Below are 24270 nucleotides of genomic sequence, written 5' to 3' on the forward strand. Positions count from 1 at the left end.
CTCTGCAGGGACATGGGCCGTGTGTCTCCAGCAGATACAGACACTTCTCCCAGCACACTGCCAAAGTAGCAGCTCGTTACACAGGTCAGTTCTGCGCCTGGCCACAGGACTCGACTTACTCTCACCATAGGGAAGTTGTCCATAGGGGAGTGGGCTCAGTACAGGTCACAGGCAAGTCCCTTAGGACCACAGCAGAGCAAGACTGCAAGGGAATTCACACGCTCATCTAGTGCAGCCCCCTGCTCAAGGTAGGAGCACCCCTGATTAAAACATCCCAGCCAAGTGTCTGTCTAACCTGCTCTTGAAAGTTTCCAAGGATGGAGATCCCATAATTTCTCTAGGTAGCTGGTTCCAGTGTTTGCCCAGCCCCATAGGTCTTGTTGTACACTGTTGTAAAATGATGTTGGATGCCCAGTTTCAGCCAAATGTTGGCTATGTTTGTAACATCCAACCCCTGGGACTCAGCTCCTCCACAGAAATCCTCTTTGCAGGGACTGAAATGAAGAACCCGTGCAGCCAGTGCTGCCCAGTGCAGGGCAATGCCAAGCCCAGCAGCACCGCTGCCCCCAGGGCAGCGCTGGGCCACATAGCTGCCACCCCATGTGCATCAGGCTTTTGTCAGGGCCCTTCTTGTTTTTCTTCTCTGATGAAAAGGGTCTCAGGCTCCAGTCTCCCCTTCCACATCCCCTCAGCACAGTGTTTTATGGGAGTGTAACAGGAATAACTCGCTGGAGCCTTTCTGTTGGTGGCTCCGCCTTCCTGTCTTGGGCTAACTGCCTGCTTACTCATCTGCCATGCCTTGATCTTAATTGATTAAGTGATGTAATTAGCAGGAGGCTGCCCACTTTATATGCCTGGTGTCAGGGGGCGTTATTGCGGCTCCTTTTCCTCCCCTACTCTGCAGCCCAAGCCTTGCAAGATGGTACCTGACATGGTTTGCCCTGTGCCTTGGCCCTCTTCTTTACTTCTGGGGCCCCCCCCCACTGCCCCCTCCCACTCCAGGGCTCCCTGCTGCCCCCTCTCACTCCGGGGCTGGGGCCAATGCGCTCCCAAACAATGCTGCACCCTCTCCGGGGCCAGGAAACCCCACGTTACTGCGGCATCCCTATGAGGCATACAAGTCAGGTCGGAGGGACCTTGTAGATCTTCAAGTCCGACCCCCCGCCTGGGCGGGAGAAAAAGACTGGACTCAAATGAGTCCAGCCAGGTAGTCATCAAGCCTCTTCTTAAAGATCCCCAGGGTAGGAGCCAGCACCACTTCCCTAGGAAGTTGGTTCCAGCTCCTAGCCACCCTAACTGTGAAGTAGTTCTTGCGGATGTCTAATCTAAATCTACTCTCTAATAATTTGTGTCCCTTGTTCCTTGTCATGCCAGGGGTGCTCGGGGAAACAGTGTCTCCCCCAAACCCTTCTGGTCCCCCCTAGTGAGTTTATAGACAGTCACCAGGTCCCCCCTCAGCCTTCGCTTGTGAAGGCTGAACAGGCTTAGGTCCCTCAGTCTTTCATTGCAGGGTCTGCCCTGTAGTCCCCGGATCATGCGGGTGGCCCTCCGCTGGACCCTTTCAGTGTTGTCCACATCCCCCCTGAAGTGGGGCGCCCAGAACTGGATGCAGTACTCCAGCTGTGGCCTGACCAGCGTCACATAGAGGGGGAGGATCACCTCCCTGGCTCTACTTGAGATGCACCTGTGGATGCACGACAAGGTCCGGTTAGCCCTGCCAGCCGTGACCTTGCATTGTCGGCCCATGTTCATCTTGGAGTCAATAATGACTCCAAGATCCCTTTCTGCCTCTGTGCTCTCAAGAAGGGAGTTTCCCAGTCTGTAAGTGTGCTGCTAGTTTCTACTGCCCATGTGCAGCATCCTGCACTTGTCAGTATTGAAACGCATCCTGTTTATGTCAGCCCACTCCTGTAACCTATCCAGGTCTTGTTGCAGTCTTTCCCTCCCTACTAGCATGCTCACCTCACCCCAAATTTTGGTATCATCAGCAAATTTAAACAGGTTGCATTTCACCCCGTCATCCAAATCGCTGATGAAGAAATTGAACAGAGCAGGCCCCAGGACCAAGCCCTGGGGGACTCCGCTGCCCACTTCCCCCCAGGTCGAATATGACCCATCCACCACCACCCTCTGAGTACGACCCTTCAGCCAATCTGCAATCCATCTGACTGTGTAGGCATCAATGCCACAGTCACTTAGTTTTTTTAATGAGGATGGGGTGGGAGACAGTGTCAAAGGCCTTGCTGAAGTCCAGAAAGACTACGTCCACAGCAACACCTGCGTCCATTGCCTTTGTGACCTGATCCTTGACTTCAGAAAAGCCGACTTTGACAAGCTCAGGAGGCTTGTCGGTCAGGCCCTCAGGGACCATGACCCCAGGGAGATGGGAGTTCAAGAAGAGTGGTTGCTTCTCAAGCAAGCGATCCTCAGTGCACAAGCTAAATCTATTCCAACACGGAGGAAAGGCAGCAAGAAGGCACAGCAGCCCCCCTGGCTCTCCAGAGACCTAGCGGACCTACTGTGGCTAAAAAGGAAAGCCTACAAAGGATGGAGGGCGGGATTCACCTCCAAGGAGGATTACTCCACGCTGGTCCAGTCCTGCAGGGACCAAACCAGGAAAGCCAAGGCTGCAACTGAACTCCAACTAGCTTCAGGCATCAAGGACAACAAAAAGTCCTTTTTCAGATATGTGGGGAGCCAGAGGAAAAGCAAGGGCAACACTGGACCCCTGCTAAACCAGATGGGGCAACTGACAACTGACGCCCAGGAAAAAGCCAACCTATTAAATAGGTACTTTGCGTCAGTCTTTCATCAGTCACACAGGATGCCCATGCCTGCTATGGGACAGGGAAATCTGGGTGAGGGGGATCCCCTACCCTCCATCAATGCTGACCTCATGAAGGAACACCTTGAGAGGCTGGATACCTTCAAGTCAGCTGGCCCTGACAACCTGCACCCCAGGGTACGCAAGGAGCTGGCGAGCGTCATAGCCCAGCCCCTGGCACAGATCTTTGAAAACTCCTGGTGCTCTGGTGTAGTGCCCGAAGACTGGAAGAAGGCCAATGTGGTGCCGATCTTCAAGAAAGGGAGGAGAGTGGATCCGGCTAACTACAGGCCCATTAGCATGACTTCTATCCTGGGGAAGATCTTAGAAAAGTTTATTAAGGAGGCCATCCTTGAGGGACTGGCCCAGGCTAGCATCCTAAGGGATAGCCAGCACGGGTTTGTTGCGGGTAGGTCTTGTTTGACCAATCTCATTTCCTTCTATGACCAGGTGACCTATCACCTGGACGAGGGAGAAGAGATTGATGTCATATATCTTGACTTCAAAAAAGCTTTTGATCTGGTATCCCATGGTCACCTCTTGGCCAAACTGCCCAGTTGTGGCCTTGGCTCCACCACGATCCGCTGGCTGGGAAATTGGCTTCGTGGTCGGACCCAGAGGGTTGTGATTGATGGCAGTCACTCATCATGATGCCCTGTGACCAGTGGGGTCCCTCAAGGCTCTGTCCTGGGACCCATCCTGTTCAACATCTTCATTAACGATGTGGACATTGGAGTCAGGAGTGGACTGGCCAAGTTCGCCGATGACACCAAACTTTGGGGCAAAGCATCCACGCCAGAAGACAGCCGGGTGATCCAGGCTGACCTGGACAAGCTCAGCAAATGGGCAGATGAGAACCTGATGGTGTTTAACACCGAAAAATGCAAGGTTCTCCACCTTGGGAGGAAAAACCTGCAGCACCCTTATAGGCTCGGCAGTGCTACGTTGGTTAGCACTACAGAAGAAAGAGACTTGGGGGTCATCATTGACCACAAGATGAACATGAGCCTCCAATGCGATGCTGCGGCTAGTAAAGCGACCAAAATGCTGGCGTGCATCCATAGATGCTTCTCGAGCAAATCCCGGGACGTCATTCTCCCCTTGTACTCGGCCTTGGTGAGGCCGCAGCTGGAGTGCTGCGTCCAGTTTTGGGCTCCACAATTCAAAAAGGATGTGGAGAAGCTTGAGAGAGTCCAGAGGAGAGCCACGCATATGATCAGAGGTCAGGAAAACAGATCTTACGATGACAGGCTGAGAGCCATGGGACTCTTTAGCCTGGAAAAGTGCAGGCTCAGGGGTGATCTGATGGCCACCTATAAGTTTGTCAGGGGTGACCACCAGGATCTGGGGGAACGTCTGTTCACCAGAGCGCACCAAGGGATGACGAGGTCGAACGGTCACAAACTCCTGCAAGACCGTTTCAGGTTGGACATAAGGAAGAATTTCTTTACTGTCCGAGCCCCCAAGGTCTGGAACAGTCTGCCAGCGGAGGTGGTTCAAGCACCTACACTGAACACCTTCAAGAGCAAATTGGATGCTTATCTTGCTGGGATCCTATGACCCCAGCTGACTTCCTGCCCTTTGGGCAGGGGGCTGGACTCGATGATCTCCTGAGGTCCCTTCCAGCCCTAATGTCTATGAAATCTATGAAATGATCATAAAAGGCAATCAAGTTGGTCTGACATGACCTCCCCCTAATGAAACCATTATGGTTGCCCTTGAGCATCATCCCTGAAGCCGGCCCATCACAGATGTGCTCCTTGAGGATCTTCTCAAAGTTTCCCAAGGATAGAGGTAAGACTGACGGGCCTATAGTTGCCCGGGTCCTCCCTCTTCCCTTTTTTGAAGATGGGGACCACGTTAGCTATCTTTCGGTCATCTGGCACCTGGCCCGAGCACCTCGAGCGCTCATAGAGCCGTGCCAAGGGCCCTGCAATAACCCCAGCTAGTTCCCTCAACACCCTGGGGTAGAGAGCATCTGGACCCGCTGACTTGAACACGTCCAGCCCCTCCAGAAGCTCTCTAACCCGGTCCTCCCCAACCTGAGGTCTGGAGGCGTCCGCCTCCAGAACGTCTGGCATCACAGCAGGGAAGTCCCGGTCCCTGCACAAGAACACGGACGTGAAGAATTGGTTAAAGAGTTTCGTTTTCTTCTCACCCGGTTCTCCGGTAAAATAGTAAACACAAAACACAAAGCCCTTGGACTATAACGTAAACTAAACCGCCCTGTCAAAAACATGTTCTGTCCCCACCAGGAAAATACTCCAACTCAGCCGCAACCAGGGGATGCTCCTGCAGTCTAGCTTCCCCTTTCTCTCCGCACTGGCCGAGTTCCCCCCTCCTTGGCCACCAGAGAGGACCTGCTCTCCTGGCCTTATGCTTGGGCTTAAGAAGGGGCCAAGCCCTGCCCCTTCCTGTCAGCTGATCCCCTTGGTTCCCCTAGCAACCAGCACCGTGGTGCCCCGGTGACTGGCAGTTGAGCCTCCCCCTTCTCACCACTAGGGGTCTCTCCTGAGCCGTTTCTGCCTTTAGGCGGGGGGCACCCCAGTGCTCTGCGACAAGGAGGTTCAGATGCCGGTGTCACGCTGGCACACACGGCCATTCAGTGCAGCGCTAGGGAGTGCCCCGTGTTGGGAGAGCCAGGACTGAGACCCCAAGACGCACATGTCACATCCAGCGAGCCCAGCCTCTGTTAGCTGGGCTGAGAGCTGCCGTCAGCCCCTGCTGAGCTGGGCTGGTTGGACATCACTTGTGGCCCCGAGGTGTTAGGCTGGGCACTAGCTCACCCCTGGGTTCGGGGTAAATATGCACCCAGGGATATAATTCCTGCGTCAGGACATTGCAGAACCTCAGCGACGTCCTCCTCCTCCCCACACTCACACCCGCAGTGCCGGGGAGCCCAGGGTAAGGCTGCTGCGGCGCGGGAGGCTAGTGTGCTGTGGATTTGCTGAAGTGCCTCAGATGCAGAGGACTGTTCCCCGTGCTCATTCACCACCTGTCTGGACCAGTGCAAATGTGCTGGGAAAACATAGCAGCATACCAGAGATTTTGCACTGGCCTGGATACCAACTTGCTCTTTTCTTCCCTTCTTTTGGGTGTCTTGAGTCTGAATAGGGCTGGGTGGGCATTGAAACCCTGCTCCTTACATGTCACATAAGGTCAGTGACTGGAATGAAGAGTTAGGGGTCAGAGAGGGCAAACAATTAGCCATGAGCTCTCAAGATGAAGCTGTGAGGAAATATCCCAGGGATATCCAAAGATGTAAAAGCAATAGAGTTGGGCAGTGATGTGGTATTTTGTGTAGCGTTGGTGAGAGCATCTCTCTTCTGTTTCTCCCTCTGCTCTTGACAAAAAGACCAACTGGAGAACGGTTGTTGGTTGTGGCAGAGGGCATTTGTGCCCACAAACTTGCAGAGAACATTTTTTCCAACTATTCAATTGCTATCCTAAGAGATCTCACTCCCCCCCAAAGCACCTTCCTAACCTAAAGCAGAGAAAGCTTTTCCTGCTGCAACATTCTTGAAACACCTCCCTGACCACCCAAGGATGACTCACTGATGAGCAAAACTCTTTCCCCATTGACCAGTATTAGCAGCGTCTCAGACACCTCAGCCTTGACTTTCTGAGCTAACAATGCCAGGTTTCTCCCGTGTGTTGTAGACCCTGTTTTCTACAGCAGTGCATTGTCTTGTCTTCTTTCTTTCCTTGCATGTCATGAGCTTGTATTTGACACAGGAATATGAGATGAACACCAAGTCTTATAAGAACAGGAAACTAAAGCTTAACTTTATTATCCTACATCTAGTCTTAACTTCTATGACATCTATGTTCAACTTTACATTTTACACTAAATCCATGTTCAACATTACACATTATGTGTGCCTTTGCTGTCTTCTCCCTGAATGGCCCATGAAGGACTTGAAGGCAGGCTACTAACACAACAGATGCCAGGATGGTGTGACTATGTCCCGATGCCTCAGAGGAAGGCAAACCCCCCCCAGAAGTTGGTTCTGTAAATGAAGAGGAAAAAATTCCTTCCTGGCCCCAAACGGCGACTGGCCAAAGCCCTGAGGCAGGGGTCACAAATGCCATCCACACAACAATAGCATCCTCCACTTGGCAACCTGGGCTGGAAGAAGATGTTCACATTCTTCACCATGAGGGTTTCTCAGGCTGCTTCTCTGTGCAGAGGCTGGCGTGGCTGTGGAGGATGGCTCAGGCTGGATGATGACTTCCCAGTCATGACATGTGTGGTGGCTTCGGTGCTGTTGCAGCTTTTCCCTGTAGCCACCGGGCTCCCGGTGAGGTTGGGGAGGTCGTCTTTGCTCAGGGAGGTGCTGTCCAGGTCAAGGTGGTTTGCAGGTGTTGCTACGCAGCAGAAGACAAAGCAGCACAAGATTAGATCCATGCATTGGGACCACGATACAAGGGTGTGATGTGAGGAAGTGCGGACAGAGCGTTCCCAGGCCACAAAGGCCTGAACATTTGAATGAGGGAAAACACAATAGACGTTGCTTAGCCTCCTTCATGGAAGAAGCTGAACGTCTTTAGGCATCACAGCCCAGCCATGTTCAAGATGACGTAGCTGCTCTGAATGGACAACCCCAGCCCCAAAAAGCCATGGCTGAGAGAAATACAAGCAAGGGAAAGCAGGTCTCCGACTGTGTGAGCCACAGCAGCATTTAACAGGAGGCAGAGGGTCCCGCCTGTCCTGGGCTTGCTCAGGCGCGTGGGAGAGCTCCCAGGGCTCCTTCATGAAAGATGGTAACACCCTGCAGGCCCACCCATGCCACCCGGGCAGAGGGGAGGTTTCCTCAGGGGCAGCAGGGTACGAGGAAAGGCTCGTGCCAGTGAGAGGAGGAGAAAGGAAAGGCCTGCGGTAGGCCGGCGCTAGGACAGGACTCTCTAGGGCAGAGGGGAGAATTGCCCACACATGGCAGAGACCAGGTTTGTGTTAGTGCCAAGAGCATCCCCCTCCCTGCCCACTGATTCCTGCTCCCCAGGGGCAGAGGGGACAGGACAGTACCTGCAGGAGCAAGTGTGGGCGGCTGGAGAGAGGCGAGGGCGCCGGAGGAGGTGACCAGCACGCTGTGCCCTTGCAGATCTTTAGGCAGCTCTTTCAAGCAGGTGATGATAAACAGCTTATTCAAGACCCTGATGGGGATTTCTTTCTCCTGCAAGGGCACAAGAGCCAGTTAGAGCCTCTGCTGCCCCAGGGAAGGACGGGATGTGCGGAGGGATCCTGTGGCAGGGACTGGACTGAAACCAAGGGGTTTTGGCAACAGCCCAGGGAAATGGGGACAGGTTCCCGGAGGGACCTTTTTCTGAGAGTCATGGTGAAGATGGGCGTGGTGGCCCAGGGCAATGGGGCAGATCAGCAGTGCCAAGTGCCTGAATCCTCCCTTCTCCCTAAAGCAGGTGTAGACTCGGGGGCAGCAGGAGAAATGTAGCCGTGTGGGGCTCTGGGAGCTCCTAAGGACTCCTGGCCAGAGGCTGGGAAGGGGAAGCTTGTCCGGAGTGGACACACACTATATCTTAAGGCCTGGCCAGAGACCTTGACCCTCAGGGGCATGACTTGTGTAAGGGACAGGCTGGTGCCATCCTGCCCAGGCAGATTAACTCATTCCTTTCTCCAAGGCACTTGGCAGGGCTCCTGTTCTCCTCAAGGCCAGTTTCCGCTGAAGGCAGGGGAGATTTGCACCTTACAGACAGGGGCAGGTCATTAATTGAGTCTGTGAGGTGCAAATGGACCCCGCCATGAACTAGAGCTCAGACTGCAGTGTGTAGTGACCTCTCTCTGCTCCATGCCGTCCCCAGGCAACAGGTGGTGATGGGACGACAGTGACTTTACGTGGCAGAGGCAAGGAGCCCTGAGCTTACTCTCCTCCCTCCCCTCACTCCCCAGCGTGGCTGCTGACCTTGTGCCCCATCAAACGGCCGGCTTCCCCCAGGATGGCATACAGGAAGACCAGCCCAGCTTAGCTGATGTGCATTGGTCCATTGTGAACTGCATGAAGGGCCCTCTGCAGGAAAGATCTCCTTCGCTCCTCCAGCAAGATCTTTCTTAGCACCTGCAACAAGAGCACACAAGGCTTGGCACATCCCACAGACAGGCTCCATCTCTGGGGCTGGCACCACATCCCCCTGGACACTTGCAAGGTTGTCACCCACCGCAGGAAGACCCCTGTGAGCTGGAGACAAGCATCAGGCCTTTCTCCGCACCCCTTTACCACAGCATCCTCACCTCTCCCACTCTCGCCGGGTCCCTGTAGATCTGGACCTGGCTCTGCTCCATCTGGCGCTTCCACTGCAGCTCCTCTGCCCCTGGCATGTCTTGGCCTAGGAGAAGTAGAGACACTTGGGTCTGAGCTGCCATCCTAGCTTTGGTGCTCAATGTCTGCGCAGTCGGGCTCTGGCTGCCCTTCTGGCACCGTGAAGGCCAGGGCCCCAGCAGGGAGGGCATCGTTCTGTGGGAGCCAATTGGGACCAGGCCTCCTGGAACCAGTCTGGGCTGGAGGCTTGGGGATGTGCTCCTTAGTGTCCCCATGGTGGACTGGTGCATAAGCACAGGCTGCAGGGCCACATCTGGGCACTGAGGTGGAAAGGACAAGGTCATTATGTCAACACAATGAGTTGTTTCCAGGTTGGGAACAGACAGAGGGAGACACAGCGTCTAGCCCAGCACCTGGGATCAGGCTTTTGGAGGGAAACCGTTGGCATGGGAGCCTTGTACTCCAGCTGGGTCTCCTTACCCCTCTGATGAAGGAGGATTTGAGCAAGCAAATACATGCCTGCCATGGCCTTGCAGCTGATGGTCTCCTCTGGGTCGTTGACCCAGGCGGGCTGCCATGTCCCCCACCTCCAGTATGTCAGGGGAGCCCTAAGCAGGGGGAGAGGAGCAGGGAGTCCATGCATGTCCCACCTTCCCTCCCCAATACATTCCCCAGGCCCAGTTGTCTCTCTCCACCTCCCCCACATACCCAGCAGGAGGGCGGGGAGACAGAGACCACAGTGTCAGAGCATGACACCCCTCTCTTCCCATGGGAACCTGGAGCACAGGGTCCTGCTCCAGGCTCCTGTGCCTCATGCTGCAGGGCTAGGAAGGCCCCATGTCCAGGGCTGACCATGCCCAGAGCAGGCCATGGAAAAGAGACCTGTAAAGAGCCAGGGGGCATCACTGAGGCAGCAGCAGAGAGCCTGGAGTGAAGCTCCTTGTCCAGCTGTGACCCCGCTCTCCCAGGAGGGCCCTGGCAATGGCAGGGGACCAGGACACTGGGGCTGAGGCTCACTGATCTCAAATTGTGGGAGGAGATGCACAGCAAAGGCAATGATGCTGGTGATGATCTTCATGCCCAGTGCACGGTGCTGGGCATCCGGAGCCTCAATCCGTGATGTAAAGTTCTGTGGGAGGAAGATGTTAAGATCAATGGGCACATGCCCTGCCGAACCCAGCAGCATTGGCAGCATCCTCCTCAGGGCCTGGGTTTTGAGCTGGGGCATGACCATCTGCCTTGCTGCAGTGCACAGGCCAGGAGCTGTCCCGGCCCGAGCCCAGCCCCTCTGCATGCTGCTCACCTCCCAGATGAAGCAGAGCTTGCCCAGGCTGGGGGCGCTGGACAAGACGCAGCACAGCAGGCCCTCCAGGTACTCCTCATACAGCCGCTGCATGACCTGGAAGGGGAGGCAGACCCGAGGGTCAGCGCCACAGAGCCTGGGGCCACTCCTTCCAGGGGGTGGCTTGTAGGACATGGAAGTGGCAGGGGGACCTACCTGGTTGCGATGGGTCTCACACCGTATGGGCAGGAAGCTCTCTTCCACGGCGGCCCGCAGGAGGCACGACTCCAGCGCTGGCTCCAGGCTGAGCTTCAGGTCGCTGTGAAGAGAGAGGAGCCTGCGTCAGATTGAGCTTTGCGGGACGGGGGTGGCACTGGGGGGGCAGGAGACAGCCTGGAAAGCTGGGCTTGAGCAGCAAGATCCCCCTGGCCCATGGTAGAGCGAGGACAGTCAGGCAGAGGTCCCCGTACCTGAGATAACGGATAGCATCTATGCCGTACACCAGGATGTGTTTTCGGTCGGCCACCACTGAGATGTTCTCCATCAGGTCCTGTGAGACCCAAAGGGGAGGGGGAGGTAAGGAACAGCCACATCCCCCACGGGAGACCACGCAGTGCTGCAGACGCAGGCAGCAGGATCCCAACCGGCCCCCTCCCACCCACCCAGCGGGGCTGGCCCTCTCCCTCCCACGGCCTTGCAAGCGTGGCACTCAAACCTCTCTTGATCCCACCCTCCCCTGCCCTCCCGATGCAGGACTGCCCAACGCCCAGGCCCATGTGCGCCTGCCCTTCTCCCTGTCATCCCACTCCACCTCTCCCCTCCTTCCTGGCCTCACGAGACCGTATTTCCATCCCTTCCCTCTCCCCACACCATCCTGTGCTACTCACCACGATTCTCTCCAGCACGGCCGCTGTCAGATGGGGCACAGCCACCTCCTTGCCCTGCCAGTGGTGCTTGAAACCCTTCCCATTCCCTGACCCCCCAAGCTTGGGTTGCCCGAGCTGCCTCCAGCCAGGTGACCAAAACATCTTCAATGCACAAAGCTGGGGCAAACCCCTGAACCCCATCACTGTACCCGTATTCAGGTCCATGTATTTAGCACAGTAGCAGGGGTGCTATCAGTTGGCAGCCTGGTTGGCCCAAGAAGTATTTCTATCTATAATCCTAGCCCAAATTCCTGCTCCTAATTCAAACCCATATACTTAGCACCGTGGCTGGGGTGGTTGTCAGTTGGCAGCCTGGCACAGTCAAACCGTGTTTTGGGCCGGGCAAGACTCTGGTCAGAGATGTCCAGGAGAGTCCCACAATACCATAGTCTCACGGTTTTGGGTGGACCAAGAAGTATTTCCATCTCTGATCCCAGCCCAGAAACCAGTTCTTAATTCAAGTCCATATACTTAGTACAGTGGTTGTGGGGGGATCGTCAGTTGGCAGCCTGGCACGGCCAAAGCATGCTTTGGGCTGGGCAAGACTCTGGTCAGATATGTCCAGGAAAGTCCCCTTGTGTCACAGAGCCATGGTGTGGGGTGGCCTAAATGGGTTTTCATCCAGAATCCCAGCCCAAAAGCCGGTTCCTTATTCGAGCCATCACACTTAGTAAAATGGGCACAGTCAAACCACGCTTTGGGCTGGGTAGGACTGTGCTCAGGCTCTTTGAGACATTTCCCACATGGCATTGAGAGGAAGTTTGGGGTGGCCCAAGAAGTATTTTGCCCCATAATCCCACCCTAATCTGGCCATCATTTAGGGCTCTGTACTTGATGTGGGATATTATTTTACATATTAATTAGTACATAAGCATAGGTAATGAAATTCTCTCTCTTTAGGATGTGTAATTCATTAATAACAAGGTTTTATTGGGTCTAGATTAGTTTTGAAAAAGGAACCGGCAACCAGGAATAAGGAACTGGGTAATAAGCAACCAACTTCAGCCTCATCTGAGATCAGAGGGAGCATCTCCCTCCTTGGGTCTGGGATCCCCAGCTCTTTTGCAGGGAAGTGGTCTGTCCTCCCTGCATGGAACACCTTGGATGGGCAGGAGTGGGGTGTCCTGAATGGGAGAGTCTCGTTGCAATTGTCAGCATCAGTTTCTCCCTTTTTGCATCTCTGGGATCTTGCAAAGGACAATGCCCGAAGTGAGCTTCAGCCCAGGAAAGCTTGTGCTTTACTTATAGCTTAGTTAGCCTACAAGGTGCACGTCTACCCTGCCCGGCGAGCTGGACTCCAGGCAGGAACAAAGAGCTCCTGCAGGGCAGGAGAAACACTTCCTGCTGCAGGGGACAGGTTTGGATGTGACACTGCCTGTGTGTGCCGGAAACCCTGCAGTTTTCTGTAGCTAAGGGGCAGGGGGCTGGCGTGGGGCTGGGGCGGGCTGGCACAGTGATGCTGCCCTGCGGCCTGCGGGTGCCAGTCGCTCACATCCAGACTTCTGTGGCTCTTGTGCCCGGGGAAGCCAGGCTCCTCCTGTCCCTCTGTTTTTCTTCCTGGGTCAAACACTGCTGCCTCCTCCATTGTGATCTGGGAGCCGGGGCTGAGCAGCTGCTGGGGAGAGCGCTGCCTCGTGGCCAGCCGCTGTGCCCAGCCTGGGGGCACTTTTTCTGGCAACCCCAGACCCTGCCAACACCAGCTGCTGAGCCAGAGGCTCCAGGTAATGGAGAGAGACCTGGGGGAAAGTGCTGGGGGTAGGCAGGACAGGGACTTTCAGCACACGCGGCAGGCCCAGCTGTAGCAGCACTTAGAAATCTGTTGGGATTGCAGCTGTGGGTGTTTTAGGACTAGTCCTCATGTAGCTAAGGGGCAGCCCCTGGTGCAGTTCCTGGGCATGCACCTTGAGGGGCTAGTGCTGCATGAAGCAGATGCTCTGACTTTGCCAGCAGTTGTGCCAGGGGCTGCTCCATCAGCCAGACCAAGGTATTCGAGCAAGGAAATGGGGAAAGGGAAGATGGACTTCAGGTGGGGCCTGAATATGACCCAGTGGGGTTTTCCCCTTTGCCTCAATTGTCAGGAAAGGAGGGGGATAAAAATAAGAGAGATGGCGGAAGAGAGAAAGGGGAGGACAGAGAAGGTGACATGGAAAGGAGGGGAATATGAGTTTGTGTTTAGGGTTATTCTTCATTTAAAGCATGTTATTCTGTATCATGATATAAATCAGTGGTGGGAAGGAGGTATCCTTTTGATTTAATCAGAAAGGGGTAAGACTTGGGTGGCGTCGATCCACGAGACAGATCTGCTGTGGAGGGACAACCTAAGACAGGGTCCTGGAATACAGTACATCCTTAATTATCCTAACCCCTCTGCTGAAGAGCCATTGGGATCGCTGAAATCATTCAGATAAATCAAAACTGCAGCAGCATGTGAAAACCTGCTTGTGCTAGCTTCGGATGCACAATGCAAAACCATCCCAAACTCACCAGTATAGATGTTAAACACAGGAAAGCTTAAAAAGAGAACAGCAGCGTATAAAATAACAGCAGTTACAAGTTACAGAAATACAGTTGCCATTCAGATAAATCAAGGTTCAGATAACTTTGGTGTACTGTAATATAAAGTGTAGTGTGCAACACTGTCCCTAGAGACTAGATCCTAATGTATGTGTGCACAAGTATCACGAATAAGCTGTCCAGAGACATGTGAGTTAGTGCAGCTTAAGTATGTGTGCCTGATGGAACCACCCAGCAGCATTTTATAGGTTTTGTGAGTTATAAGGCTATCTAAATTCCTCCAGATTTTGCAGCTATTCCATATCATTTTCTAATATGGCAACATAATCGCCATCAGTTATGCCCCTTTTCTTTACAGTAGTCAAATACTGCTCTCAATTGTTCCTTTGATTTGATTTGGATCAATTTAGACTTGTAGAATATTAATTTATTATTTGTGCATAGTGTACTTTCTATGAATACCCACTTTTGATATAAAGCTACCTTAGATGTTGCCTTTTTTATTATTACTAGCCACATTGGGTAAATCTCAGTGTCCTCATTTTTTCTCTCTCTTATGAAACAATTGCATATCACCTAAAAAATTCACCCATTTCTCAACTCCATTAACCATTAAAATATTTCCTCAGTTTTACAGGAGAATGATTGCCTTAAATTGCCGAGTTGATTCTGGGATTCACATATTGGGTAATAAAAGGCTGTCTAATCTGTTGAAGGAAAAAAGCATAACAAAAACCAGCAGCTGGAAACTAAGCCAGACAAATGCAAATTAGAAGTAAGCTTTCCATTTTTAACACAGGAGGGTGAGACGCTTTTGGAAGAAACCGGCAGAGGAAGTGGTGGCTTCTTTGTTTCTCAATATCTTCGGATCAAGGCTTGCAGGAAGACAGGCTGTAGTCATACACAGGTGAGTGAATGCTGGGACGAGCAGGTGTCGTTCTCTTGCCCGTGTGACGCAGGAGGCCAGACTAGAAGAGTAGATACGCCCTTCTGGGTACTAGATAGGGGAAGGGGATTAAACACAAAGTTTTCTTCCTGACAATTGAGAATCAAAGAGTTTCCTCCATATATCATAGCTTACCCCATTGGAGGGAACGGTATCTCTCAGCTGTTAAGGGAAGAATCAGCCAGTTTTGGTCGGGCAAGGCTGGATGGAGGGGTTGGGGGACAAGTCCCCTGTTCAGCTTTGCTGATGCTGCCCTGTGCATAACAAGCTTCCTTCTCCTCCAAGCAAAATCCAGGTTACCTAAACCACCTCCGCAAAAAACCCTCCATCCCTTACCACAATGCTACAGCAGTAACTAGCCCTCAGCAAAGGGGTTCTCCCCAGACGGTCCTTACAACCACTGACAAATGGCCCATGTGGTGGCCACTTTCCCTGCCTTGAGTGTCAGCTGTTCTTGGCGTGAAAATGGGGCCACGGTTTTCTGCCAACAGCAGAGCAGCACAGCAAAACCATGGGTGAGGAAGGGAAGGAAAATCTCTAAACTAAGATTTCCAGCCATACATTATCCCAGGGTTGCTCAACCCTTAAGCCCATGGGTCGGATCTCTCCTCTGGCAATGTATCATCTGATCTGTAGGACTTCCCATACATCGCTGGGGAACCCCATGGGCCATGGCCCTGTGCTGGGCCCATCCCTGGCGTTTGGGGGCTGAGCCAAGGCAATGCAGGACCCTGGAGCCTGATCCCAGCACGCATGACCTGGGCAGAGCTGGTGTGGGTCTTTGGGGCCGGATCTTAGCCAGGCAGGGGTAGCTTGGGGCCACAGGGCCTGATCCCAACATAAAGGGGTAATGTGAGTCCTGATCCAGCCCATGGACCAGATCCACACTATTCTGTCTGGCCCGTGGAGCCCAAACTGTGAGCACGGCTGCTTTACCCCATCCCATGTACTGCCCAGGCAAGCTTTCTGCACCAGTCCACTGCCCTCCATTGCCGCTGCCCCCTCCCGAGCACCTCAGATCCCTCCACTTTCCTGCCTGTCTCACAGCAATGCTGATCAGGGCTCCCTACTGCCCCAGTCAATGGGAGGGATGCAGCTGAGGAGAAACAGGGAAGGGAGGGAAGATATTGGGGCGAGGAGACCTGGAGAGAGACCATAAATGTGAGGGGAGGATGGGCAGGGAAGTGGGGAGATGGGAGAATGATACAGGGCAGGAGGGTGTTGCAGCTTCCCTGTACTAGGGGGTGGGAGAGGGTGTGGAGCACCCAGCAGCTAGAAGGGAGTTTTGGTGCCAGCAGTGCTCCAATATGCATTGGTGGTGGTTGGGTACACGACCTCCTCCTGAAGTCACACAGGTGAGAAGTCAAATCGTCCCTGTCCTCCCAGTTTGCTGAATGTTTGAGATTGACAATACTGCTCCTGGAGTTACCCTCCTGGGACATCTTTCTGTGTCAGATCTGTATCTAATGTCACCAGCACCAGTTCACCATCACTGTAAGCGGCACAGAGGAATGACCCTGGTGGGAAGCAAATGAGATCAGTAGCTATCTTTCCATCCTGAAGGGTTGCCAAAGGTATGGTGGAGTTTGTTTCTTTAGCTGCTCCCTTCCGATGGCTCTGGTTATTTCTAAGAGGAAGTTGCTTGCTTTCTTTTTACTCAAGGCACTACCTAGCCCTCTTGGATGGAGCTTCCTAGATTAACCAGGTGCTGTCTCTTCTGTCGTGCTCTGGAAGCCCTGAACAATTGTTGGGTTGCTCTTGGTCTTCCTTCCACAATACTCGGCACAGGGAATGACTTGCACTCAGCCTTTACCTCTTTATTTCAGCAGATGAGGAGGCCATGAGTGACAGTGAAGAGAAGACTCCAGAGCAGGAAGGCACCAAGCAAATGGAAACACAAGGAATGCTGTTGGGAAGATCAAAAGGGAATGTTTCCCAGACTTATAGGTCAGGAAAAGTCTGGGGGAATCGGTATAGCCCAGAGAGGCCTCTGGGATCACCTACAGTAGAGGAATCCAGGCTTTGTGGAGGGAGAGGTAAAGATCTCCATGGAACCACAGCCCAGCAGAGAGGCCACGTGGAAGAGAGAAAATACGCATGTGCAGAGTGCGGAAAAAGCTTTAATTGGAGCTCGCACCTGATTAGGCACCAGAGAACTCACACGGGGGAGAGCCCGTATGAATGTCTTGACTGCGGGAAAAGCTTCAATCGGAGCTCAAACCTTCTCAGACACCAGAGAACCCACACGGGGGAGAAACCCTACAAGTGCTTTGACTGCGGGAAGAGGTTTATTCAGAGCTCCGAGCTCATCACACACCGGAGAATCCACACGAGAGACAAGCCCTACAAATGCCCCGACTGTGGGAAAAGCTTCAGCCACAGCTCCAACCTCATTAAGCATCGGAGGATCCACACAGGGGAGAAACCCTACAAATGTCTCGAATGTGGGGAGAGTTTCAATCACAGCTCAAACCTGACTAAGCATCGGCGAATCCACACAGGCCAGAAGCCCTATAAATGCCTCGACTGCGGGAAAAGCTTCAGTCAGAGCTCAGAGCTGATGATGCATCAGAAACTTCACATAGGGAAGAAATCCTACAAATGCACTGAGTGTGAGAAAAGTTTCAATCACAGCTCAAATCTTATCAAACACCAGCGTATCCACACGGGACAGAGACCCTATGAATGCTCTGACTGTGGGAAGAGTTTCATTCAGAGCTCCAACCTCATTAAACATCAGAGGATCCACACAGGGGAGAGACCTTACAAATGCCTCATCTGTGGGAAGAGCTTCATCCAAAGCTCAGACCTTATTTCACATGAGAGAACCCACTTGGGAGACAGACCATGAATGTGGGAGAAGCTCCTAATTGGATGAGGCATCGTCAAGGGCATGTGGCTTCATGCTTAACATTATCCTGTGTAATGCCTTCCATGCAGAGCATACTGCAGGAGGAGATCACCTGTGAGACTGCATCATGAGCCGAAATCCTACTGAGGGCTTGGTCAAAGTTAAAAACAAATGCATTTCCTAACTGCGCCACACACCTGTGGCACTTGTTTCCCAAGCACCTCTGGGTTGAGGATACAGCAGCATCTGATCCTGAGCTGATCAGTGACCCTCCTGCTCCCCTTGGGATGAGCAAACCCCAGGCAGAGAAGGACAAACCCTGATAAGTACCTGTTGCTGCCCTGACTGCTCAACTAATTTTTTCTGCCTTCTAAGGATACCCCCCTCCTACTGCTTCTTTCTGCCTTCCTGTGCACACTTCCTCTTCCATGGTGGCTGGGACACATGGACCAGGCCTCTAGATACCTGTTGTCATCTCTACCAGCTCCTGAGCTTGACCTTGTCCACTTATCCGGAGCTGCTCCCTGCTGGGTGAGTGTCCCTGACAGCTGATAATCCTTTCCCAACACTGCCTTCCCCAAATCCCCTTGCAGACAGGGTCATGGCAGGATCAAATGCTAGAGGACCAGAAGGCAGGGAACTGGGGGACTGAATGTTTGGGGTGCTGGAGAGGGACAGCCAGAGAAAGAAAGTTACAGGGATTATTGAGCATTTGGGGATTATGGCATAGGAAAGGACAAAGTTATGGTGGCTGTGTCCCCTTCCCAGCTCTCATTAAGTCTATCTTAATGATACATTGAGAAAGCACCACTAAAACAAGACAAAGGTGTAGAAAGGCCAGGGAGCCTAGAAATTCCACTTCAGCCCCAGCCCCTGAGGACTTGCCTGGATCAGGAAGAATGATGGGCATCAGCTAACATATTCCCCCTACCCACTACTCTGGATACCCACCATTTTTCCTAGTCTAGGATGACCCAGAGTATTGTTATCTGGATATTCCCTTTGTTAGTAGAGGGATTTTTGAGCTGTTGTGTCCCCACTTTGGGTTCCCATTGCTCTGGATAGCACTGAAGGCCACTTATTTTTGTCCCTCTTTTCTTTTATAAAGCATGGTGACAAAGACAGTAAAAAAGCTGGGGTATTTCTGAGTTTCTTTGTTACCTGAGGTTTTTAGCATGGATGAGAAGGTTTTTCCCTGAATTTCCTCCTCCCATACGTTCCCAGGCAGAAGCATCTCCATGGCCTGAAAAGCCTTCCCAGGGGGTCATGTGACCAGGTAGGGAGTCATATGACCAGGTAGACTCAGTTCTTTATGTTTCGGAATCATGCTTTTAATTTATTTGATCCTATATCAGACTCGTGAGGATCATAGCTGTGCAGTAGGATTTTGAATACATCACAAACGCAGGGTATGTTCACACATGCACTTGATGCAGGACCAGTTTACTTGTGAGTAAACTACTAATAAGTAAATGCTCCCAGGCAGGTGTCTACATGTGCAGAAATGTGAGAGCAGATTTGCTGTTCCCAGTAGCAAACTGTTGTCATGACCTGTGCCCCTGCGATGGGCCTCTGTCACCACCAGGGGCAGTGCAAGACAGAAAGAAGCAGCTGGCAGCCATCTTTAAAAGCCAGCCCCACTCCCTGCTCCCTGGCCAGCCACTTTCCTGGCCACGAACAGTATGCATAACACAGGGGCAGCATATGGCAGCTCTTTCCTTGCTGCCTCTGCCTCCCCTCACCATGGCTGCTCTGGCCCCTGCCCCTGGCAGTGATGACCAGTACCCTGAGCTACTGCTGGCCTGCTGCACCGACCTCTGGCTAGCCCACAGCCATCTGGCCTCTTCTAAATCCCCGATGTGCAGTGACTGCCTGCTGCACCACTGCACATTGTCCTAAGGCCTCCACAACCATGCACCAGCCATCTGGATCCCATCCAGCTGGCTGGACCCTGGCAGGGATGAGGATGATGCACTCCATGATGCTGCCTCTGGGGCTACCTCACCCTCCTGGGCCTCCACCTTTGCTGCCTCTAGGCCCGCTGGGTCAGCCAGGACTGATGGCTGCACGTCGTTCAGCACACCTGGGAAGTTGAGCAGTGGCTGGCAGCATTCAGGATGACTCAAGTCACCTTCCAGGACCTCCTGGGGCAGCTCCACCTGCATCTGGAGCAGGCCACCTATTTGGTGTGGACAGTGGGGAGGCCATCCTGGAGAGGTGCAGCACCTTCCAGGATGTGCTGGGGCACACGGTGCTCTGGGTACACAACCCCTTTGTGGTGGTGGTAGGGTTCCATGCCCTGGGATTCCCCCAGTGCATGGGGCCCTGAACGGAACCCACATCCCTGTCACCTGCCCGCCACAAGGTGACCAGCCCTGCTAAAGCTGGAGGGACTTTCACTTGGTGGTGCTGCAGGTCGTCGTGCACCACCGTGGCACCTTCACCAATGTGAGCATCAGCTGGGTGAGTAGTGCCCATGATGCATGCGTGTTTCACAACTCTGCCCTGCCAGTGCTGGTGCAGAGAGGCCGGTTCATGTTGGGGGTGCTAGACCTGCAGCTGGGTGGTCCTGCCCCTCCTCATCAGGAACCCGGCCTACCCGCTCCTCCCCTGGCTCATGTGGGCCTACACTGGCCAGCTGGACCCCTCCCAGGCACACTTTAACTGATGCCTGGCCAGACCTGGACCCTGGTGGAGTGTGCCTTCAGCCATCTCAAGGGACTGCCGCAGCCTCACCGGCCACCTTGTTCACTGAAGACAACCTCCCCTGGGTCATCATTGCAGCCTGCGTGCTGCATAACATCTGCAAGGCCTGGGGGGAGCTGTTTCGCCTGGCCTGGGTGGAGGAGGTGCAGTGAGTAGAGGAGGCCTGGCAGCGGGAGCACCAGTTGCAGTGGCAGCAATAGCGGCAGCCACCCCCCTGCTGAGGCCCTGGGACAGCCACACACCTGCCAGCAGGGGCCAGGGCACCGGGTGCAGAAGGTGCTGTCTGACTTTCTCCAGCACTCCCTGCTGTAGCCTGGTTAAACAGCCACCTACAAACCCCCCCAAACTCCCCTGCCCACCCCCAGCACCACGCTCACTGAATACACATTTCCAAACAGCAGTTTTTATTTCCCTGGCAGCAAACAAACCCCCCTCCCTGCCCCCTCCCCAACAAACAGAGCCCCCTCCCCCTTCTTCTTCCCCTCCTTCTCTAACAACACAGCTCCTCCACCACCCATCCCACCCACCAGCAATAAAACACCCTTTTCCCTGTGCAAGCTATTTACAAGTGGAGTGCTGTGGTGTGTCTGTGTGCCTTGCTGGCATGGGTTGCTGTGGGATGGGGTGCCTCGGGGCAGAGCCCAGGGACAGATGCACCCCAGCATCTCTCTGTTCCCCCATGGGTACACATGCCACGGCGAGTCCAGTGGGTAGGAATCCTCGCCCAGGGACGACAGCTGCTGCTGGTCCCCTGGCACGGGCAGCTGCTTCTCCAGCAGCCAATGGCCAGGGCCATCAGGGCTGGCATGTGGTCCTGGCCCTGCTGAAGGCAGCTTCAGCTCCAGCTCCATGCCTGTGTGGGGCTGGGGCAAGTGGCAGGCCTGGGCCCAGGCATGGGTGCTGGGTGGCAGTGGACCTGGGACGGGCCGGGACAGGGGTCCTGGCTGTTGGAGGTGGTGCTGGACCTCTGCCCAGGCCCTCGGGAAAGCCCGCTGCTTGGTGGTGTTTGACTGCCAGGGGGCAGGCGGGGCTAGGGCTGGGGCTGGGGCTGGGGCCGGGCCCGGGGCCGGTCAGCAGGAGGCACGAGGGCGACTGCCAGGGCCATCAGGGTGTCCAGCACCCTGCGGTTATCCTCCATGGCCTGCACTGCCCTGCCCAGGATTGCACTCTGCTCCCGCAGGGCCTCCACCCACTCACGCTCCAGGGTGAGGAACTGCGCCCGAAACTCCCGTTCTGCCTGGTCCCGCGCCTCCTCACGCCGGTCCCGCACCTCCTCGCGCCGGTCCCGTGCGTCCTGGCGGGCCACATCTTCTGCCCGCCACCTGTCCTGGCGAACCACATCTTCTGCCCGCCACCTCTCCTGGCGGGCCACATCCTCCACCCGCCAGGCCCGTGTGTCCACCAGACGGTCCTCTGATGCCGTAACCAGCCGGTCCAGGCGGAGGGTCCTGTCCTGGGACCTCCTTTGGCGGAGCCGGCGCATCCGCAGGGCCCCGGCTGTGGGCGGTGGTGACTCTGAACCCACATCCTGGTTGCCACGTGCGGCCTCTCCGCCACATGCAGCTGCAGGGCCTGCAGAGCCATGAGAAAGAAGCTGTTTGAGAGATTTTGTAGCATTTATGAGATAAAATGCTCTGTACCAGGGGCCATGTAGTGCCCAGCCTCAGAACAGGGGCCGGCCGTGCATAGGTGCCCAGAGATGATGATAAGTTGGGCAGGCAGACCCGGACCCAGGTGATCACCAGCTAAGCCCTCCATCCCCACTCAGTCCCTTGAGGTCTGTGGCCTGCTTGATGCTGGCTGGAGGCAGCTGCTTCCCCCACCACCCCTTCCCAGGGTGAGTCAGGCCAGGCTCTGGCAGCACCTGCTGCTGTGGCTCCAGACCCCGCTGTCCACCCCCCTGTCCTGCAAGCCAGCTGTTCTGTGCTGCTGTCCAGGACTTGGCACCCAGGCTCGGGGGGTGCAGGGCTCCTGGACGACTGGCACGACGAGCTGCCCCCACCCCTGCCCTCCCTGCAGGGGACTTCCCTAGGGAGTTGCCCCGGGGCCAGCTCTCCCCCGCTCCCACACTGGTACTGTGCCCCAAGAGTGCCTCTGTTGTGTGTATCCTGGCTGCTGTATGGGGAGCTGTTTGTGTGGACCACGGGGTGCCCAACCCACTATACCCTGCTGCTGATGATTGCCATGCTGCCCTGGGCAAACCTGCACACTTGGCACGGGGCCCTGAGTTTCAACAGTGCGGGGGGCAAGCCCGGCTGCCCCGCAACCTCCGCCACTGCCTGGAGGGCTACCTGCAGTTCTGCTACTCGTCCCTGTCCCCTGCTGCAGAAGAGGACATCACCGCTGGCATCGACCCCTTTCTCCGTGTGTGAGAAGCCTGTGCCTGCCTAGCTGCGGGTGGGGGCACGGGCTGCTCAATAAAGTTTTGCTGCATGCTGTGGTGGGGGAAACCTGGGGGCCAGGGAAGCGTGGGTGGGCTGGCTGGGAAGGGGGAGCAGGGCAGGGGCCAGGGCAGGGAGGGCCGCCCCCCAGCGCAGGGCTTACCACGTGGCCGGGGCTGGGGTACCCGACGGCTCGGCTGGATCCTGGCTGGCAGCAACAGCGTGAGGCTTCCGGCAGACTCGTCAGATGGTGGGGCGCAGAGTACAGGCGCCTGGATAGGGGCCCCTCCCGGGGAGGAGCTGGCACTGCTGATGGCCAGTGGTGACATGGCTGGCTGTGCCTCCTGGCTGGGGCTGAGGCTGTGGAGCTGTTGGGGCAGGCACTGGCCCAGGCTCCCCGAACTGCTGGTGGAGGCTGCAGCTGGGGAGCTCGGCTGGACAAGCTGCTGGCGCCCCGAGGGGCCCTCCCCTGGTGACACCTCACCACGGATGCCAGCCTGGGGTGGGGGCTCGGCCAGGCTACCTGTGTTGTGCGCATGGATGCAGCTTGGGTCCCGGGGCGTGAGGATGGCGTCCAGTTGCCGCATAAAGGGCATGGTTTTACGGGCACTCCCCGACCGACGATTGTGGTCAGAGATGGAAACCCACTGTGCCCGCAAGGCCTTCACCTTTATGCGGCACTGCTGCGCTGTCCGGTCGTAGCCGCGCTCCCGCATCCGGCACGCCAGCCCCTCATAGACGTGGACGTTGGAGCGCCCGCCCAGTGCAAACTGCCGCTGCACGTCCTCCTCGCCCCACAGTGCCACGAGGTCTCCCGTCTCCTCCATGGACCAGTTGGCGCCCCGGGTGGCGGGGAGTAGCGTAGGCGACGACGAGGCCATCGGGGCTCCCACGTTGGCTCTCCGGGCCTCCACGCGGCTGTCCCTGTGCTGTCGAGCCCAGGCAGCCGCCTGCAGTGCCCAGCGCAGGGGTCTGGCAGCGATGCGGCGAGGCAATGTCCCACAGGACCTGCAGGCTCCGGGCAGGCTGCTGGGAGAAGCTGCGGTGGCCAGGAGGTGGCTGCAGCTGGGCCTGGGTGCTGCAGGCGTGGAGGGTGCAAGCCTGGCAGCCGCGCTGCACTGCAGTGCCAGGCAGGGTGCTGGGCTGCAGGCAGGCAGGCTGATGCAGGGGCAGCAGAGGCCAACAGTCCTCCCAGGCTCCCAGGCGCTGTGTCCCAGGGCACAAAGTGCCTGCAGGCTGTTAAGGACCTGAGGCTGGGGCTGGAGAGTCTCCCAGCCCCGGGGCCCTGGGGCTCAGCTCGGCCGGCTCCGTCGTCGCAGGGCTGACTGGGAGTGACGTCTAACACGAGCGTTACTGGGCACGTCCGCACAAGACGCTACGTCGCCGTAGCAATGACCTACTGTGCCATAGGTCGTTGCTACGACGACGTAGCGTCGCCCAGCTTGAGCCGTCACGGGAACGGAACTGCGCAGTAGCAACGAGCGCTGCGCCTAGCAACCGGCTGCTGTGTGCTCGCTCGTTGCTACGGCGACATAGTGTCTAAAAATAACCATGCGGTGGCGGGACCG

The 24270-nt window shown here is 55.4% G+C and overlaps 2 protein-coding genes across 3 annotated transcripts; one reads left to right on the top strand and one right to left on the bottom strand.

Moving 5' to 3' along the window:
- The first annotated feature begins 12663 nt into the window (after positions 1 to 12663).
- Positions 12664 to 21323, top strand: LOC149852519 (uncharacterized). Of its 2 annotated transcripts, none has more exons than XM_090030105.1 (3): positions 12664 to 13025; positions 14618 to 14725; positions 16591 to 21323. In XM_090030105.1, the coding sequence occupies exon 3, from the start codon at positions 16605 to 16607 to the stop codon at positions 17613 to 17615; it is 1011 nt and encodes a 336-aa protein (XP_089886231.1). In that variant the 5' UTR covers positions 12664 to 13025; positions 14618 to 14725; positions 16591 to 16604; the 3' UTR covers positions 17616 to 21323. The 2 variants fall into 2 exon arrangements, with proteins under 2 accessions (XP_089886231.1, XP_089886230.1); XM_090030104.1 differs by having other exon boundaries at positions 12666 to 13025; positions 16594 to 21322.
- Positions 21324 to 21343: 20 nt separating this feature from the next.
- LOC149852520 (uncharacterized) lies at positions 21344 to 24146 on the bottom strand. Its single transcript, XM_090030072.1, has 2 exons — positions 22866 to 24146; positions 21344 to 21893 (listed from the first exon to the last, which is right to left on the bottom strand). The coding sequence occupies exons 1-2, from the start codon at positions 23581 to 23583 to the stop codon at positions 21352 to 21354; spliced, it is 1260 nt and encodes a 419-aa protein (XP_089886198.1). The 5' UTR covers positions 23584 to 24146; the 3' UTR covers positions 21344 to 21351.
- Between the last annotated feature and the right edge of the window lie 124 nt (positions 24147 to 24270).

Source organism: Crocodylus siamensis, chromosome 15 (assembly GCF_052110815.1).
Source record: "Crocodylus siamensis isolate JL-2025a chromosome 15, ASM5211081v1, whole genome shotgun sequence".
Taxonomy (NCBI): Eukaryota; Metazoa; Chordata; order Crocodylia; family Crocodylidae; genus Crocodylus; species Crocodylus siamensis.

Excerpts from the sequence above, each read along its gene's own strand:
- LOC149852519 (XM_090030105.1), top strand. The coding sequence starts at position 16,605 with ATGAGTGACAGTGAAGAGAAGACTCCAGAGCAGGAAGGCACCAAGCAA.
- LOC149852520 (XM_090030072.1), bottom strand. The coding sequence starts at position 23,583 with ATGGCCTCGTCGTCGCCTACGCTACTCCCCGCCACCCGGGGCGCCAAC. Across the intron at positions 21,894-22,865 it reads ACCCCAGCCCCGGCCACGTG|GCCCTGCAGCTGCATGTGGC; the intron begins GTAAGCCCTGCG and ends ATGGCTCTGCAG.